Genomic DNA, 19,254 nt, shown 5'->3' on the forward strand with positions numbered 1-19,254 from the left:
TAGACAGGTAGACATTAGACAGGTAGACACTATACGGGTAGTCACTAGACAGGTAGACATTAGACAGGTAGACACTATACAGGTAGACAGGTAGACACTTGATGGGTAGACACTAGACAGGTAGACATTAGACAGGTAGACACTATACAGGTAGACATGTAGACACTTGATGGGTAGACACTAGACAGGTAGACATTAGACAGGTAGACACTATACAGTTAGACAGGTAGACACTTGATGGGTAGACACTAGACAGGTAGACATTAGACAGGTAGACACTATACAGGTAGACAGGTAGACGCTTGATGGGTAGACACTAGACAGGTAGACACCTGATGGGTAGACACCTGATGGGTAGACACTACACAGGTAGACAGACAGGTAGACAGGTAGACACTATACAGGTAGACAGGTTGACACTATACAGGTAGACAGGTTGACACTAGACAGGTAGACACTAGACAGGGAGACAGGTAGACACTAGAAAGGTAGACACTGGACAGGTAGACAGGTAGACACTAGACAGGTAGACACTAGACACTATTCAGGTAGACAGGTAGACACTAGACACTAGACAGGTAGACACTAGACACTAGACAGGTAGACAGGTAGACAGGTAGACACTAGACAGGTAGACAGGTAGACACTAGACACTAGACAGGTAGACAGGTAGACACTAGACACTAGACAGGTAGACAGGTAGACACTAGACAGGTAGACAGGTACACACCAGACAGGTAGACACTAGGCACTAGACAGGTAGACACTAGACACTAGACAGGTAGACACTAGACAGGTAGACACTAGACAGGTAGACACTAGACAGGTAGACACTAGACAGGTAGACAGGTAGACACTAGACAGGTAGACAGGTAGACACTAGACAGGTAGACACTAGACAGGTAGACACTAGACAGTTCCAGCTGTGTGCTGTCCTAGCAATCTTATAGCTGACAACACTCCCACAAAGACATGTACGCACACAGAGCAATGCGGTGAGAGTGGATCCTTTTACCAACAGCACACACACACACACACTGCTGCACCATTCTCCCAGTGCACCTGCTCCTCTTTCTAATCTGATGGAGTGAAGACTGCTGCTGCAGCTGAGCCACAATACAATTTACGCTTACACACAACAGACCCATACACACACACACACACACAACATACCCATACACACACACACACACAACATACCCATACACACACACACACAAAACATACACAAAACACACACACAAAAACATTGCAGCGTCGTACCACCACATCGTGTAGTCGGGGTGACACACACACACACACACTCACACAAACACAACACACACTCATGCATTATTAAACGGGGAGCAAGCAGCTCATCAACAGAGACACAGAGAGAAACATGGCAGGAGGGTCAGGGTGGGGGAGAGAGGGAAGAGGAAGGGGGAGGGGGTTGACATGGTTGATAAGGCACAGGGTCATCCAGTGTCCTACAGACAGACAGACAGACAGAGAGGGGGGGGGATAAAAGATGAGCTGAGTGGCTAGAAAGAGCCGTATGACCTGCAGGTCTGTCTCTGCAGACACACACACACACACACAGTGCTGGCTTTTTTTAATGTAGGTAATAGCTAAGCTATGAAACTAACAGATATAATGGAGTATCAAATAACATTTCCTGCATCATTTCTAATCCCCTTTTTACATATATCCATTTAATGTCATGCTCCTACTGGTTGGAGGATCTGCTGGAAAACATCCAAATGCAATATATACATTATATATACAGCAGTATGTGAACACCCCTTCAAATTACTGGACTTGGCTATTTTAGCCTCACCTGTTGCTGACAGGTTTATAAAATTAGGCACACATCCATGCAATCTCCATAGACACTTTGGCAGTAGAAGGGCCTTACTGAAGAGCTCAATGACCTTCAACCTAGCACCATCATAGAATGTCACATATCCAACAAGTCAGTTTGTCAAATTTCTGCCCTGCTAGAGCAGTCCCGGTCAACTTTAAGTGCTGTTATTGTGAAGTGGAAACGTCTAGGATCAACCACAAGCCTAAGATTACCATGCGCAAGGCCAAGCTGGAGTGGTGTAAAGCTCGCCACCATTGGACTCTGGAACAGTGGAAATGTGTTCTCTGGAGTGATGAAACACGCTTCACCATCTGGCAGTCCGACTGAAAAATCTGGGTTTGGCGGATGCCAGGAGAACGCTACCTGCCCGAAAGCATAGTAAACTGTAAAGTTTGGTGGCGGGGGAATAACATTCTGGGGCTGTTTTTTATGGTTTGGGTTAGACCCCTTAGTTCCAGTGAAGGGAAACCTTAACGCTACAGAATACAATGACATTCTAGACAATTAGGTGCTTCCAACTTTATGGCAACAGTTTGGGAAGGCGCTTTCCTGTTTTTGCATGGCAATGCCCCCGTGCACAAAGCGAGGTCCATTCAGAAATGGTTTGTCGAGATCAGTGTGGAAGAACTCGACTGGCCTACACAGAGCCCTGACCTCAACCCTATCAAACACCTTTGGGATGAATTGGAATGCCGACTGCGAGCCAGACCTAATCGCCCAACATCAGTGCCCGACCTCACTAATGCTCGTGGCTGAATGGAAGCATGTCCGTGCAGCAATGTTCTAACATCTAGTGGAAAGCCTTCCCAGAAGAGTGGAGGCTGTTATAGCAGCAAAGGGGGGACCAACTCTATATTAATGCCCATGGTTTTGGAATGAGATGTTCGACAAGCAGGTGTCCACATACATTTGGTCATGTACTGTATATACAGAATGTATAATCGCACTGGACTCCAAGTGTATCGACCAATCACTCTAATCTTAATTCCAACCCTCAAATGTCCACAGACTAACCCATCTCCCACAGTACTATAACATCTGACTATTTCCTTGTGTAATACATCATTCTATTTTACTGTGATGTCTTATGAGGATCGTGAACCTCTCTACAGAGATTGCCCTTAAAATAAATGCTTTACCTAACGGTGTAATCATATTTCTCATTGATTGATGGTGGTTTTTCAGATCTTCTAACAGTACTGTTTGTAGGTCCAACAGAACACAGACATTATAACTTAAGAACCACTCCTGGACCCGACTCCATAAACGTGCCACGGAAGGATATCACCAAAAGAGATCTATTGATTCAGTTTCCTCGTGGCAGAGTCTACACAGGGCTGACTGTTCAATGCCCCATGTAATTCAGCATTCTTTTTGTGGTGAGAATTTTAAATTGAAAACAATGGATGTGTCATTTGTTGTTTTGTATATCAGTTCATAAACCGGTTGCCATGGTATTGGGACATAAAAAAATCTATTCCCAACCATCTTGAACCTTAAGTGAAACTGATCCATTTTACCATTTATTATAGTCACTTTAAGCCATGCATGGTTTTTACATTGGAGGCAGACAAAACAATTAATTTGTTACTCTTTTAAGTAAATGCCTCTTCCATTTTTGTGGCAGCGCTGCGTGGAGTTGGTTATAATTTTGTATTCAGTATGAATCTCCAGACACTTTTGTTAATTGCTTGTTTAACATAAATGTTACTGTCCTTATTGACAATGTCATTCATAATCATGATACCTTCCCTTCCTTATACAGTTTTTCCACAGAAATTGGTTTATTTGCTGTTATATAAGTTCTGCTTCATCTGGAGGAAACAATTCTGTGTGACTTCATTTAAAAAAGAGACAAGTTTAAACGGGGATAACATTGTCAACCCAGCGGAAATGGTTGGTTTTAATCTGTATAATGGCTTAGTAGCCTGCTGACGAACCGCTTGGACTTAGGTATCATTTTGGGATAATGGAGGCTTTAAAATAGTGGCTTAATGCCTTAATATTTCCTAGTTTTAACCCTACAAACTCATGTTCATTATATAAATATGCCCATATAACTTGAACTGGTTTTCCAAATGAAATGAATCGTCGCTCCATTTTTCAGGGATATGTACATCGAGCACATGGACTTCATCAGCTGACCATTTCATTGGGAGACCACATGGCAATTTAAAGTTTGTATCTCTCAGAGACCCAATCTATGGGATGTTAGTCCAGACAAACTGGAGATATCATCCTGGTCCTCTGATAGGACTGGAGAGAAAACTTGTAGCATCAGCCTACACTGATACTTTTGTCTCTAATCCCTTCATTTTTCACCCCTTAATGACATCATGAGATCTAATATATATAGTAATTAACACATGATAGTAATGGATCTTTCAGTAATTCAGAAAAAGTTTGATATGCAATACCAGTCAAAAGTTTGAACACACCTACTCATTCAAGGGTTTTTCTTTATATTTACTATTTTCTACATTGTATTAAAAATGGTGAAGACATCAAAACTATGAAATAACACATATGGAAACATGTAGTAAGCAAAAAAAAGTGTTAAACAAATCTAAATATATTTTATATTTGAGATTCTTCTAAGTAGCCACCCTTTGCCTTGATGACAGCTTTGCACACTCTTGGCATTCTCTCAACCAGCTTCATCTGGAATGCTTTTCCAACAGTCTTCAAGGAGTTCCCACATATGCCGAGCATTTGTTGGCTGCGTTTCCTTCACTCTACAGTCCAACTCATCCCAAACCATCTCAATGGTGATTGCGGAGGCCAGGTCATCTGATGCAGCACTCCATTACTCCACTCCTTCTTCGTCAAATATCCCTTACACAGCCTGGAGGTGTGTTGGGTCATTGTCCTGTTGAAAAACAAATGATAGTCCCACTAAGCGCTAACCAGATGGGATGTCGTATCGCCTCAGAAACTGTGGCAGCCATGCTGGTTAAGTGTGCCTTGAATTCTAAATAGATCACTGACAATGTCACCAGCAAAGCACCCCCATACCCTCACACCTCCTCCTCCATGCTTCATAGTGGGAAATACACATACGGAGATCATCCGTTCATTTTTGGAACCAAAAATCAAACATTTTGACCAAAGGACAGATTTCCACCAGTCTAATGTCCATTGCTCGTGTTCCTTGGCCCAAGCAAGGTGTCCTCTTCTTATTGGTGTCCTTTAGTAGGTTTCCTTGCAGCAATTCGACTATCAAGGCCAGATTCACATAGCCTCCTCTGAACAGTTGATGTTGAGAGGTGTCTGTTACTTGTTACTTACTTGGCATTTATTTGGGCTGCAATTTCTGAGGCTGGTAACTCTAATGAACTTATCCTCTGCAGCAGAGGTAACTCTGGGTCTTTCTTTCCTGTGGCGGTCCTCATGAGAGCCAGTTTCATCATATCGCTTGATGGGTTTTGCGACTGCACTTGAAGAAACTTTCAAAGTTCTTGAAATTTTCCCGGATTAACTGTCCTTCATGTCTTAAAGTAATGATGGACTGTCGAGCTGTTCTTGCCATAATATGGACTTGGTCTTTTAGCAAATAGGACTATCTTCTGTATATCCCCCCTACCTTGTCACAACGCATTAAGAAGGAAATAAATTACACAAATGAACTTTTAACAAGGCACACCTGTTAATTAAAATGCATTCCAGGAGACTACCTCATGAAGCTGGTTGAGAGAATGCCAAGCGTGTGCAAAGCTGTCATCAAGGACAAGGGAGGCTAATTTGAAGAATCTCAAATATAAAAATATATTTTGATTTGTTATTTCATCATTTTGATGTCTTCACTATTATACTACAATGTAGAAAATAGTAAAAATAAAGAAAAATCCTGGAATGAGTAGGTGTGTCTATACTTTTGACTGGTACTGTATCTCTATTGGAATGCCATCGAGGCCACAGGTTTTCACCGTCTGAAAGGAATCAATTGCAAACATAGTTCATCCTGTGTATTTAGGCCTTCACAAGATGTATTTTGTGTCCAGATAGGTTTTAAGTCTTTTCTACTTTTACCGGTTTGGTTTTTGGTATGAAATTGGAATTGATTGGCCTCTAAAGGCACATTTAAAGGCACCCCATATGATAAGTGGGTCCCTCCACCTACCAAAACAACGTCGGAGTACAAAATTTGGTTAACCACCTAACTGAGGAACTAAATTTAACCTTCCGTAATACCCTAGATGCAGTCACACCCCTGAAAAACAAAAACAAATTGAAAACTAGCTCCCTGGTATACAGAAAATACCCGCGGCCTGAATCAAATGACGCTCCAATTCTTCCAACAAGCTTGGAAAGATCGAAGAGTCCTCACTGCTGCTCGATCATCCTATTTTCCAACCTAATTGGAGAGAAAAATAACAATCCAACATTTATTTTTGATACTGTTGCAAAGCTTACTAAAAAAGCAGCATTCCCCAAGAGGATGGCCTTCACTCCGTAAACACAGACACCCTCATAGATATCATCCTAACCAACCTGCCCTCCAAATACACCTCTGCTGTCTTCAACCAGGATTTCAGAGATCACTGCCTCAATGATTATGTCCGTAATGGGTCTGCGGTCAAACGACCACCCCTCATCACTGTCAAACGCTCATTGAAACACTTCAGCGAACAGGCCTTTCTATTCGACCTGGCCCGGGTATCCTGGAAGGATATTGACCTCATTCCGTCAGTAGAAGATGCCTGGTTATTCTTTAAAAGTGATTTCCTCACTATCTTAAATAAGCATGCACCATTCAAAAAATGTAGGACCAGGAACAGATATAGCCCTTGGTTCACTCCAGACTTGACTGCCCTTGACCAGCACAAAAACATTCTGTGGCATACTGCATTAGCATCAAATATCCCCCACGGTAAGCAACTTTTCAGGGAAGTTAGGAACCAATATACACAAACAGTTAGGAAAAAGGATAGCTTTTTCAAACAGAAATCTGCATACTGCAGCACAAACTCCAAAATGTTTTGGGACACTGTAAAGTCTATGGACATTAAGAGCACCTCCTACCAGCTGCCCACTGCACTGAGGCTAGGAAACATGTCAACACCGATAAATCCACGATAATTGAGAATTTCAATAAGCATTCTTCTACGGCTGGCCATACTTTCCACCTGGCCACCCCTACCCTGGTCAACAGCCCTGCGCTCCCCATAGCAACATGCCCAAGCCTCCCCCATTTCTCCTTCACCCAAACCCAGATAGCTGATGTTCTGAAAGAGCTGCAAAATCTGGACCCATACAAATCAGCAGGGCTAGACAATCTGGACCCTCTCTTTCTAAAACGATCAGCCGAAATTGTTGCATCCCCTATTACTAGCCTGTTCAACCTCTCTTTCGCAATGTCTGAGATCCCCAAAGATTGGAAAGCTGCCGCGGTCTTCACCCTCTTCAAAAGGGGGAGACACTCTAGACCCAAACTGCTATATCTATCCTACCCTGCCTTTCCAAGGTCTTCAAACGCCAAGTTAACAAACAGATCACTGACCATTTCGAATCCTACCACACCTTCTCCGCTATGCAATCTGGTTTCCCGAGCTGGTCATGGGTGCACCTCAAGGTCCTAAGCGATATCACAACCTACATTGATAAAGAGACAATACTGCACAGCTGTATTCATAGACCTGGCCAAGGCTTTCGACTCTGTCGATCACCACATTCTTATCGGCAGACTCAACAGCCTTGGTTTCTCAAATGACTGCATCGCCTGGTTCACCAACTACTTTTCAGGTTGTCAAATCGGAGGGCATATTGTCCGGACCTCCAACAGTCACAGGGTTCAATTCTCGGGCCGACTCTTTCCTCTATATACATCAATCATGTTGCTCTTGCTGCTGGTGATTATCTGATCCACCTCTACGCAAACGATACCATTCTGTATACTTCCTGCCCTTCTTTGGACACCGTGATAACTAACCTCCAGACGAGCTTCAACGCCATACAACTCTCCTTCCATGGCCTCCAACTGCTCTTAAATGCAAGTAAAACTAAATGCATGCTCTTCAACCGATCGCTACCAGCACCTGCCCGCCCGTCCAGCATCACTACTCTGGATGGTTCTGACTTAGAATATGTGGACATCCACAAATACCTAGGTGTCTGGTTAGACTGTAATACCTCCTTCCAGACTCACATTAAGCATCTCCAATCCAAAATTAAATCTAGAACCGGCTTCCTGTTTCGCAACAAACCATCCTTCACTCATGCTGCCAAACATACCCTCGTAAAACTGACTATCCTACCGATCCTTGACTTCGGTGATGTCATTTACAAAATAGTCTCCAACACTCTACTCAGCAAACCACATTTGATCAACATATTATTTTGGAGAGATGGAAATCCAAATTGGTCTACATGGACAAGTTCTTGCCTGGTTTAGATCTTATCTGTCGGAAAGAGATCAGTTCGTTTGTGAGTTTCGGTGTTCCTCAACGTTCGGTTTTAGGACCACTATTGTTTTCACTATATATTTTACCTCTTGGTGATCTCATTCGGGAAACATAATGTTAACTTCCACTACTATGCAGACGATACACAGCTGTACATTTCAATGAAACACGGTGAAGCCCCAAAATTACCCATCCTGGAAGCCTGTGTTTCAGACATAAGACAGTGGATGGCGGCAAATGTTTGACTTTTAAACTATGACAAAACAGAGATGCTAGTTCTAGGTCCCAAGAAACAAAGAGATATTTTGTTGGATCTGACAATTAATCTTGATGGTTGTACAGTCGTCTAAAATAAAACTGTGAAGGACCTCAGCGTTACTCTGGACCCGGTTCTCTCTTTTGACAAACATTTCAAGAATATTTAAAGGACAGCTTTTTTCCATCTTCGTAACATTGCAAAAATCAGAAACTTTTTGTCCAAACATTATGCAGAAAAGCTATTCCATGTTTTTGTCACTTCTAAATTAGACTGCTGCAATGCTCTACTTTCCAGTTTCCCGGATAAAGCACTAAATAAACAGTTCAGTTAATGATAAACACGGCTCATAGAATCCTGACTAGAACCAAAAGATGTGATCATATTACTCCAGTGCTAGCCTCTGGCATCCTGTTAAGGCTAGGGCTGATTTCAAGGTTTTACTGCTAACCTACAAAGCATTACATGGGCTTGCTCCTACCTATCTCTCCAATTTGGTCCTGCCGTACATACCTACACATATGTTACGGTCACAAGACGCAGGCCTCCTTATTGTCCCTAGAATTTCTAAGCAAACAGCTGGAGGCAGGGCTTTCTCCTATAGAGCCATTTTTAATGGAACATTTTGCCTATCCATTTGAGAGAAGCAGACTCGGTCTCAACCTTTAAGTCTTTACTGAAGACTCATCTCTTCAGTAGGTCCTATGATTGAGTGTAGTCTGGCCCAGGGGTGTGAAGGTAAACGGAAAGGCTCTGGAGCAACGAACTGCCCTTGCTGTCTCTGTCTGGCCGTTTCCCTTGTTTCCACTCGGATTCTCTGCCTCCGACCCTGTTACGGGGGCTGAGTCACTGGCTTACTGGTGCTCTTCCATGCCGTTTCTAGGAGGGGTGTGTCACTTGAGTGGTTTGAGTCACTGACGTGATCTTCCTGTACGATTTTGCACCCCCTCGGGTTCGTGCACTGGAGGAGATCTTCGTGGGCTATACTCAGCCTTGTCTCAGTAAGTTGGTGGTCTGCGGATATCCTTCTAGTGGTGTGGGGGCTGTGCTTTGGCTAAGTGGGTGGGGTTATATCCTGCCTGGTTGGCCCTGTCCACGGGTATCGTCATACGGGGCCACAGTGTCTCCCGAACCCTCCTGTCTCAGCCTCCAGTATTTATGCTGCAGTAGTTTATGTGTTGGGGGGCTAGGGTCAGTCTGTTATATCTGGTGTTATTCTCCTGTCTTATCCGGTGTCCTGTGTGAATTTAAGTATGCTCCCTCTAATTCTCTCTCTCTCCCTCTCATCCCAGAGGACCTTAGCCCTAGGACCATGCCTCAGGACTACCTGGCCTGATGACTCCTTGCCGTCCCCAGTCCACCTGGTCGTGCTGCTGCTCCAGTTTCAACTGTTCTGCCTGCGGCTATGGAACCCTGACCTGTTCACCGGACATGCTACCTTGTCCCAGACCTGCTGTTTTCAACTCTCTAGAGACAGGAGGAGCGGTAGAGATACTCTGAATGATCGGCTATGAAAAGCCAACTGACATTTACTCCTGAGGTGTTGACCTGTTGCAACCTCCACAACAACTGTGATTATTATTATTTGACCCCGCTGGTCATCTATGAACTTTTGAACATCTTGGCCATGTACTGTTATAATCTCCACCCAGGAAAGCCAGAAGAGGACAGGCCACCCCTTAGAGCCTGGTTCCTCTCTTGGTTTCTTCCTGGCCACTCCTTTCTAGGGAGTTTTTCCTAGCCACTGTGCTTCTACATCTGCATTGCTTGCTGTTTGGGGTTTTAGGCTGTGTTTCTGTACAGCACTTTGTGACATCTGCTGATGTAAAAAGGACTTTATAAATACATTTGATTGATTGATAGGATGATGGACTGATCGCATTTGATACTCAATAAGAGGATCAAATGAAAAGAATCAATCTGACTAGTTTGATTAAGCCTCCTCCAAGAATATCTTACAAGATCTAGGTTTTTAAGATTCCAAATTTCAGTCAATTCCAACATGTCCATAATATTCGTAATCTCTTTGAGCGCCAGAGGCATCATCAAATATTAAACCAAAATGTCACAGCCTTTACTCCTCTCCACTCCGCCTCATCCCTCCTCCCCTCTCCTCTCCACCCAGACATCAAGCAGCCTCCACCTAATGACTTTCATTTACATGGAAGACCATGGAGAGGGAGCTGCACGCCACAGACACACACACCTCCTCCCTCCCCCCACATACACACAACACAGGGCTTTAAGGGATTCTGCTAACGCCAGCTCGGACTTGGGCTGCGGCTGCTTCACTTAAGGCCGTTTACAAGCTGCTAGATGCTGTGTTTAACGCCACCACTCCAATGAAGAACGATGCAGCGCCAGGGTCAACGCTAGCTCCCACATCACTCCAGTCAAGAAAATGTTTGCTTATGTCAATAACCACTCTCACTGCAGCATGCTCTGTTACACATTATAGTTTGGGTCTGTGTGTATATCAGACAATCTACCACAGGTATGACACAAAAGTACTTGTTTACTGTTCTATTTATGTTGGTAGCCAGTTTATAATAACAATAAGCCACCTCTGGGTTTATGGTATATGGCCAATATACCACGGCTAAGGGCTGTATCCAGGCACTCCGTGTGGCATCTTGCCTAAGAACTGCCCTTAGCCATATACCACACCCTCTTCGAGCCTTATTGCTTAAATATAGCACACCCCTGGGGCCTTATTGCTTAAATATACCACACCCTCTTGGGTCTTATTGCTTAAATATAGCACACCCCCTTGGGTCTTATTGCTTAAATATACCACACCCTCTTGGGTCTTATTGCTTAAATATACAACACCCCCTTGGGTCTTATTCCCCCTTGGGTCTTATTGCTTAAATATAGCACACCTCCTTGGGTCTTATTCCCCCTTGGGTCTTATTGCTTAAATATACCACACCCCCTTGGGTCTTATTCCCCCTTGGGTCTTATTGCTTAAATATACCACACCCCCTTGGGTCTTATTCCCCCTTGGGTCTTATTGCTTAAATATAGCACACCTCCTTGGGTCTTATTGCTTAAATATACCACCCCCCCCTGGGTCTTATTGCTTAAATATACCACCCCCCTGAGTCTTATTGCTTAAATATACCACACCCTCTTGGGTCTTATTGCTAAATATACCACACCCCTTTGGGTCTTATTCCCCCTTGGGTCTTATTGCTTAAATATAGCACACCCTCTTGGGTCTTATTGCTTAAATATACCACCGCCCCTGGGTCTTATTGCTTAAATATACCACACCCTCTTGGGTCTTATTGCGTAAATATACCACACCCCCTTGGGTCTTATTGCTTAAATATACCACACCTTCTTGGGTCTTATTGCTTAAATATACCACCCCCCCCTGGGTCTTATTGCTAAATATAGCACACCCCATTGGGTCTTATTGCTTAAATATAGCACACCCCCTTGGGTCTTATTGCTTAAATATACCACACCCTCTTGGGTCTTATTGCTTAAATATACCACACCCCCTTGGGTCTTATTGCTTAAATATAGCACACCCTCTTGGGTCTTATTGCTTAAATATACCACACCCTCTTGGGTCTTATTGCTTAAATAAAGCACACCCTCTTGGGTCTTATTGCTTAAATATACCACACCCCCTTGGGTCTTATTCCCCCTTGGGTCTTATTGCTTAAATATACCAACCCCCCTGGGTCTTATTGCTAAATATAGCACACCCCCTTGTGTCTTATTGCTTAAATATACCACCCCCCCTGGGTCTTATTGCTTAAAAATACCACCCCCCTGGGTCTTATTGCTAAATATAGCACACCCCCTTGTGTCTTATTGCTTAAATATACCACTCCCCCTTGGGTCTTATTGCTTAAATATAGCACACCCTCTTGGGTCTTATTGCTTAAATATACCACCGCCCCTGGGTCTTATTGCTTAAATATACCACACCCTCTTGGGTCTTATTGCGTAAATATACCACACCCCCTTGGGTCTTATTGCTTAAATATACCACACCTTCTTGGGTCTTATTGCTTAAATATACCACCCCCCCCTGGGTCTTATTGCTAAATATAGCACACCCCATTGGGTCTTATTGCTTAAATATAGCACACCCCCTTGGGTCTTATTGCTTAAATATACCACACCCTCTTGGGTCTTATTGCTTAAATATACCACACCCCCTTGGGTCTTATTGCTTAAATATAGCACACCCTCTTGGGTCTTATTGCTTAAATATACCACACCCTCTTGGGTCTTATTGCTTAAATAAAGCACACCCTCTTGGGTCTTATTGCTTAAATATACCACACCCCCTTGGGTCTTATTCCCCCTTGGGTCTTATTGCTTAAATATAGCACACCCACTTGTGTCTTAATGCTTAAATATAGCACACCCTCTTGGGTCTTATTGTTTAAATATAGCACACCCCCTTGTGTCTTATTGCTTAAATATAGCACACCCCTTGGGTCTTATTCCCCTTTGGGTCTTATTGCTTAAATATACCAACCCCCCTGGGTCTTATTGCTAAATATAGCACACCCCTTGGGTCTTAATCCCTCTTGGGTCTTATTGCTTAAATATACCAACCCCCCTGGGTCTTATTGCTAAATATAGCACACCCCCTTGTGTCTTATTGCTTAAATATACCACCCCCCCTGGGTCTTATTGCTTAAAAATACCACCCCCCTGGGTCTTATTGCTAAATATAGCACACCCTCTTGGGACTTATTGCTTAAATATACCACGCCCCCTGGGTCTTATTCCCCATTGGGTCTTATTGCTTAAATATAGCACATCCCCTTGGGTCTAATTGCTTAAATATACCACACCCCCTTGGGTCTTATTGCTTAAATATAGCACACTCCCTTGTGTCTTATTGCTTAAATATACCACACCCCCTTGGGTGTTATTGCTTAAATATAGCACACTCCCTTGGGTCTTATTGCTTAAATATACCACCCCCCTGGGTCTTATTCCCCCTTGGGTCTTATTGCTTAAATATAGCACATCCCCTTGTGCCTTATTGCTTAAATATAGCACATCCCCTTGGGTCTTATTGCTTAAATATACCACACAAAATGGGGCCTTATTGCTTAAGTAACCAATATGGCAGGGCTAGATGAGACTGCTAATGGTTGCCGTTACCCATTTCTAAATCCCTAATGCATTAGAGGAAACACACAGGAGGCTATGTCTGTGTCCCAAACATCGAGAACACCTTATGGACTCTGGTCAAATGTAGTGCACTATATAGGGAATAGGGCTCTGGTCAAATGTAGTGCACTATATAGGGAATAGGGTGGTGCCATTTGAGACTGAACCTAAACCACTGTGTTCCATTGATTACAGAACCCCCAGGATAGATATGGTCCCAGTGGCCTGTGACTGAATAGGGAGCATCAGTGGGTCAGTGGTGTGTGTTGAGGGTGAGCAGGCCACACACTTGATTAAGCCCGATAAGTACTTAAAGTAAGGGTGTGGCAAGGAAGGGGCTGCCTACACACACACCTGCGTCAGTCTAATCACCCAACCATTACTAGATACTGCAATGGCAGCAGGCCTCATGGCCAGATCCAACAGTTGCCAAAAAAAGACCATTTGAAAGCAAAGTTGCGAAAAACACGGTAATTCTAAACTCACATCTCTGAATTTGTTCCAATATCTGTCCTTATCGTACTGAGACACCGTGCTCAGCCATTTGTCGTTGTCCAGCGCGTGGCCATTGTTGTTGTTACGGACCACTGTTTCCCCGCGCCTGCCCTCAGCGCGCAGCAAGAGAGCCGCGAGAGGCAGCAGACAGAAAAGCATAGTCTGAAAAAAGAAAGAAAGGGAAAGAGAAAATGAGAGAGAAAGTGACATTGAGCACAAGGGATGGACAACGAGGGATGGAGAGGAGCTTGCTGCCCTAATGCACAGATAGTGAACTAGGCATAATTTCCAACGCAACCTACGCACCTAGAAGTTAATTCACATGCACTTACTATCAGGAAATATTAATTTAATGATGTAAATATCTGCATCAACAATGGAGGAGGACAGGATAATATTCAACCTATTAGATTGCATTAATTACATTGACTGAGTGCCGCTTATGCAATTGCTGCTCCTCATCTTAAACTGATTATAAACATTTGAAAACATATCGCATTTTCACACCGTGGCAGATGGAGCACGGGAAACGATTAGCTCTAAAGGCTCTCTGGAAGATAAACAGGCAATTAACAGCCTTCAACACAATTACTCTCTCATTGGAGCGCGCACCCCTCACATCTCCTCTTACCAAAATAGGAGTGAACCAGAAATACAGACTACGTATCCTATCTTCCTCTGCCTCTCATCTCTACGTACAAAAATGTCGCCACGGGTCCTAACTCAGACCCACCTCTCCCGTCCACCTACCTCGGATAGCTTGTCCAGCTTCCGGGGGAAACAGGGGGTTCAGTTGTGAAGTTTCTGCGGGTGTCAGTTAGACGGTTTAACGGTCGGGTAGAGAAGACTGAGTATCCACGGGACCTCCGGTAGCTCCGAACTCAGCAGTAATACTGACGGCGACCGTGAGCAGCAGGAACGAGCCTCAGAACTTGTCTCTCTCCTCCCCCTCCGTAACCTTTCCGCCCAGACTCCGCCTCTCTGATAGCAGTATCTCTCTCCCCCCCACCCAATCGCTTCCTCACTCACTCTTTCACCCTCCTCTATTCCTCCCTTTCTCCCTCCCTGTTCCCTTTCCTCTCACTTTCTCTTTGCAGTGCAGTGTCGGTGTGTCAATGATTTACAACGGAGGGAATGGTGCATTCACAATGGAATAAGCGAATGTTTGTTGTTTCAAGGCGAGATTTCCAAGTGATAAGACTACCAATAAGAAGGATATGTTTTTGGTGTTGGATTATTTTGTACTTTTATGATTGATAAAGTCCTACACAACTTTTGTAGTTGTTATCCCCAGATAACTCTCTTCTGGTCATCAAAATGCGAGCGGAGTAGGCAGTTTCATTAGAGAAGTCCTAGTTAAGAACACATTTTTATTTACAATGACGCCCTAGGAACAGTGGGTTAACTGCCTTGTTCAGGGGCAGAACGACAGATTTGTACCTTATCAGCTGGCCCAACGCTCTAAACACTAGGCTACCTGCCACCTATTGTTACTACATGATTCCATTACTTGAAACGTGAAGGCTTTTGTAGAATTAAGCACTGTGAATATATCTGACACTTTACAATCATCTGTATTATCTGCTATTGGTCTTTTTCATGTAACCTCGAGTTCATGTAACCCCGATTTCAAGATATGGCCTGCGCGAGGAGCTTTCTGACCCACTGCAGAGACTCGCGAGCGCTTTACTTTCAGCATCGCTGTCCCTTCAGCACCACGCGCAGCGCACGTTGTCATGGAGGAAGCACTAAGGAACTAAACTGGGGAACAACAAACCTGTAAAGCCTAGTCCAATATAGCACAGGCCTATAACATAGAATAGCAGCCAAAGGAAAACGGGTCAGAACACTGTGTTCCTTTCTCACGCCTATGGCATGCGGACATGGTCATTATATTATAATATGCAGGGATAATCTCTCCCAACAGACTCCCTCCACATATTCTCTCATCTCTCCGGGCTCGGGGCTGAGGCAGGCCGACATGCCTTCCCTCTGAGTGGCTGTCGCTCCCGAGGCTATATATAGCCTATCCGGTGCACGGTGTGACTGCAGACATGCAATGGCAGCGCCACCTGAGCAATGAGGGGAAACGAGGCGGAAGGAGAAGGGTTTCGTGTGGAACAGGCGCTAACCTATAAACTATGCATCCCGATATGGAAGTCTGAAAAAAACGTCAAACTGATACACTGAAGGGTCCAGTCCTGAGTGTGGGTGGATAGCCTATCAATTGGTTCGCTTACTTTGCTTTGTTTAGGCCTTACTTGTACTGTCGTGGCCAAAAGTTTTGAGAATGACACAAATATTAATTTCCACAAAGTTTGCTGCTTCAGTGTCTTTAAATATTTTTGTCAGATGTTACTATGGAATACTGAAGTATAATTACAAGCATTTCATAAGTGTCAAAGGCTTTTATTGACAATTACATGAAGTTGATGCAAAGAGTCAATATTTGCAGTGTTGACCTTTCTTTTTCAAGACCTCTGCAATCCACCCTGGCATGCTGTCTATTAACTTCTGGGCCACATCCTGACTGATGGCAGCCCATTCTTACATAATCAATGCTTGGAGTTGTTGGGAGAAGTTGCTCTCGGAGGATGTGTTGGTACCATTCTTTATTCATGGCTGTGTTCTTAGGCAAAATTGTGAGTGAGCCCACTCCCTTGGCTGAGAAGCAACCCCACACATGAATGGTCTCAGGATGCTTTACTGTTGGCATGACACAGGACTGATGGTAGCTCTCACCTTGTCTTCTCCGGACAAGCTTTTTTCCGGATGCCCCAAACAATTGGAAAGGGGATTCATCAGAGAAAATGACTTTACCCCAGTCTTCAGCAGTCCTATCCCTGTACCTGTTGCAGAATATCAGTCTGTCCCTGATGTTTTTCCTGGAGAGAAGTGGCTTCTCTGCTGCCCTTCTTGACACCAGGCCATCCTCCACAAGTCTTCGCCTCACTGTGCGTGCAGATGCACTCACACCTGCCTGCTGCCATTCTTGAGCAAGCTCTGTACCCGCAGCTGAATCAACTTTAGGAGACGGTCCTGGCGCTTGCTGGACTTTCTTGGGAGCACTGAAGCCTTCTTCATAACAATTGAACCTCTCTCCTTGAAGTTCTTGATGATGCGATAAATGGTTGATATAGGTGCAATCTTACTGGCAGCAATATGTGAAGCCCTTTTTGTGCAAAGCAATGATGACGGCACGTGTTCCCTTGCAGGCAACCATGGTTGACAGAGGAAGAACAATGATTCCAAGCACCAGCCTCCTTTTGAAGCTTCCAGTTTGTTATTCAAACTCAATCAGCATGACAGAGTGATCTCCAGCCTTGTCCTCGTCAACACTCACACCTGTGTTAACGAGAGAATCACTGACATGATGTCAGCTAGTCATTTTGTGGCAGGGCTGATATGCAGTGGAAATGTTTTGGGGGGGATTCAGTTCATTTGCATGGCAAAGAGGGACTTTGCAATGAATTGCAATTCATCTGATCACTCTTCATAACATTCTGGAGTATATGCAAATTGCCATCATACAAACTGAGGCAGCAGACTTTGTGAAAATTCATATTTGTCATTCTCAAAACTTTTGGCCACGACTGTAGGCAGGCACATAGACGTGGGAAAAGGGCTGCTCAGGATGCTGCAGCACCCCCTAAAAAATCTGAGTAAATACAATACCAGTCAAAAGTTTGGACACACCTACTCATTCAGGGTTTCTTCTTTCTTGTATAAAAATAGTGAAGACATCAAAACTATGAAATAACAAATATTGAATTATATAGTAAACAAAAATGTGTTAAACAAATCCAAATATATTTTATATTTGAGATTCTTCATAGTAGCCACAGTAGCCTTGATGAGAGCTCTGCACACTCTTGGCATTCTCTCAACCAGCTTCATGAGGTAGTCACCTGGAATGCATTTCAATTAACAGGTGTGCCTTGTTAAAAGTTCATTTGTGTAATTTATTTTCTTCTTAATGTGTTTGAGCCAGTCAGTTGTGTTGTGACAAGGTAGGGGTGGTATACAGAAGATAGCCCTATTTGGAAAAAGACCAAGTCCATATTATGGCAAGAACAGCTCAAATAAGCAAAGAGAAACAACTGTCCATCATTACTTTAATTTAAGACATGAAGGTCAGTCATTCTGGAAAATGTGTGCAGTCGTAAAAACAAGCGTTATGTTGTAACTGGCTCTCATGAGGACCGATACAGGAAAGGAAGACCCAGATTTACCTCTGCTGCAGAGGATAAGTTCATTAGAGTTACCAGCCAACAGGCATATCTCAACATCAACTGTTCAGAGGAGATTGCGTGAATCAGGCCTTCATTGTCGAATTGCTACAAAGAAGCAACTATTAAACCAAATTTTACATTTGGACTGTGACACTATCTTTTGATTGGTTTAAACTACATATTATGACCCCATCACTGAAAGGTTAGACTCTCAGGAACACGTATGTGTCTTCTGTTTCTCTTTACAAAACCCAACAAGCCTCATTAGAACAGATTGGACAAGACCAGGCACTAAATCAGACTGGGGAGAAAAGAACATCAAGATCAAAAAAAATGATTGTCTGATGATCTTCTGAACATCCCAAGACCTTTCTGATGCATTTCAGTCACTTCAAACCATACTTCCTTCAGATTAAATTAAGGTTAAATAAATAAAACTACTGTCAAAAGTACTGTCAGACTGATTTGTAATAGTCAGTAAAAGTAAAAGTAAAAATTGGCCCTTGATTACATTACTTTGTTTAGATGGTGGGGTCTCATGTTTTTTATATCAAAATGGTTCGAGGGCCAAAAAAGTTTGGGAACCCCTGGTATGCACCCTTATGTTATACTAGGGACAATGTTTTCAGATAGCTAGGGCTGACAGTGTTTGTATTTGTATTTATTATGGATCCTCATGAACTCTTCCTGGGGTCCAGCAGAATTAAGGCAGTTTATACAATTTTTTACCATTACAATACATTCACAGATTTCACAACACACTGTGTGCCCACAGTGAGGACATTGATTAGGCAGAGGTTGTTGATTCTGCTCTGCATAATCAAAATAGTTGCTTTGTGAGGTGTTAAAGTTCACAGTTAGTAATTGTTATGT

The 19,254-nt window shown here is 43.5% G+C and overlaps 1 protein-coding gene across 2 annotated transcripts in view; it reads right to left on the reverse strand.

The window, feature by feature from the left end:
- spock1 (SPARC (osteonectin), cwcv and kazal like domains proteoglycan 1) overlaps positions 1 to 15,061 on the reverse strand; it is a 354,130-nt gene extending 339,069 nt beyond the window's left edge. For both annotated transcript variants that reach the window (XM_031790018.1, XM_031790017.1), the window contains exons 1-2: positions 14,900 to 15,061; positions 14,141 to 14,311 (exon numbers count right to left, since the gene is read on the reverse strand). In XM_031790018.1, the coding sequence (XP_031645878.1) occupies positions 14,141 to 14,308 (168 nt within the window). In that variant the 5' untranslated portion in view covers positions 14,309 to 14,311; positions 14,900 to 15,061. The remainder of the gene's footprint in view (positions 1 to 14,140; positions 14,312 to 14,899) is intronic.
- Positions 15,062 to 19,254: the final 4,193 nt, after the last annotated feature.

This window comes from Oncorhynchus kisutch, linkage group LG15, assembly GCF_002021735.2.
Source record: "Oncorhynchus kisutch isolate 150728-3 linkage group LG15, Okis_V2, whole genome shotgun sequence".
NCBI lineage: Eukaryota > Metazoa > Chordata > Actinopteri > Salmoniformes > Salmonidae > Oncorhynchus > Oncorhynchus kisutch.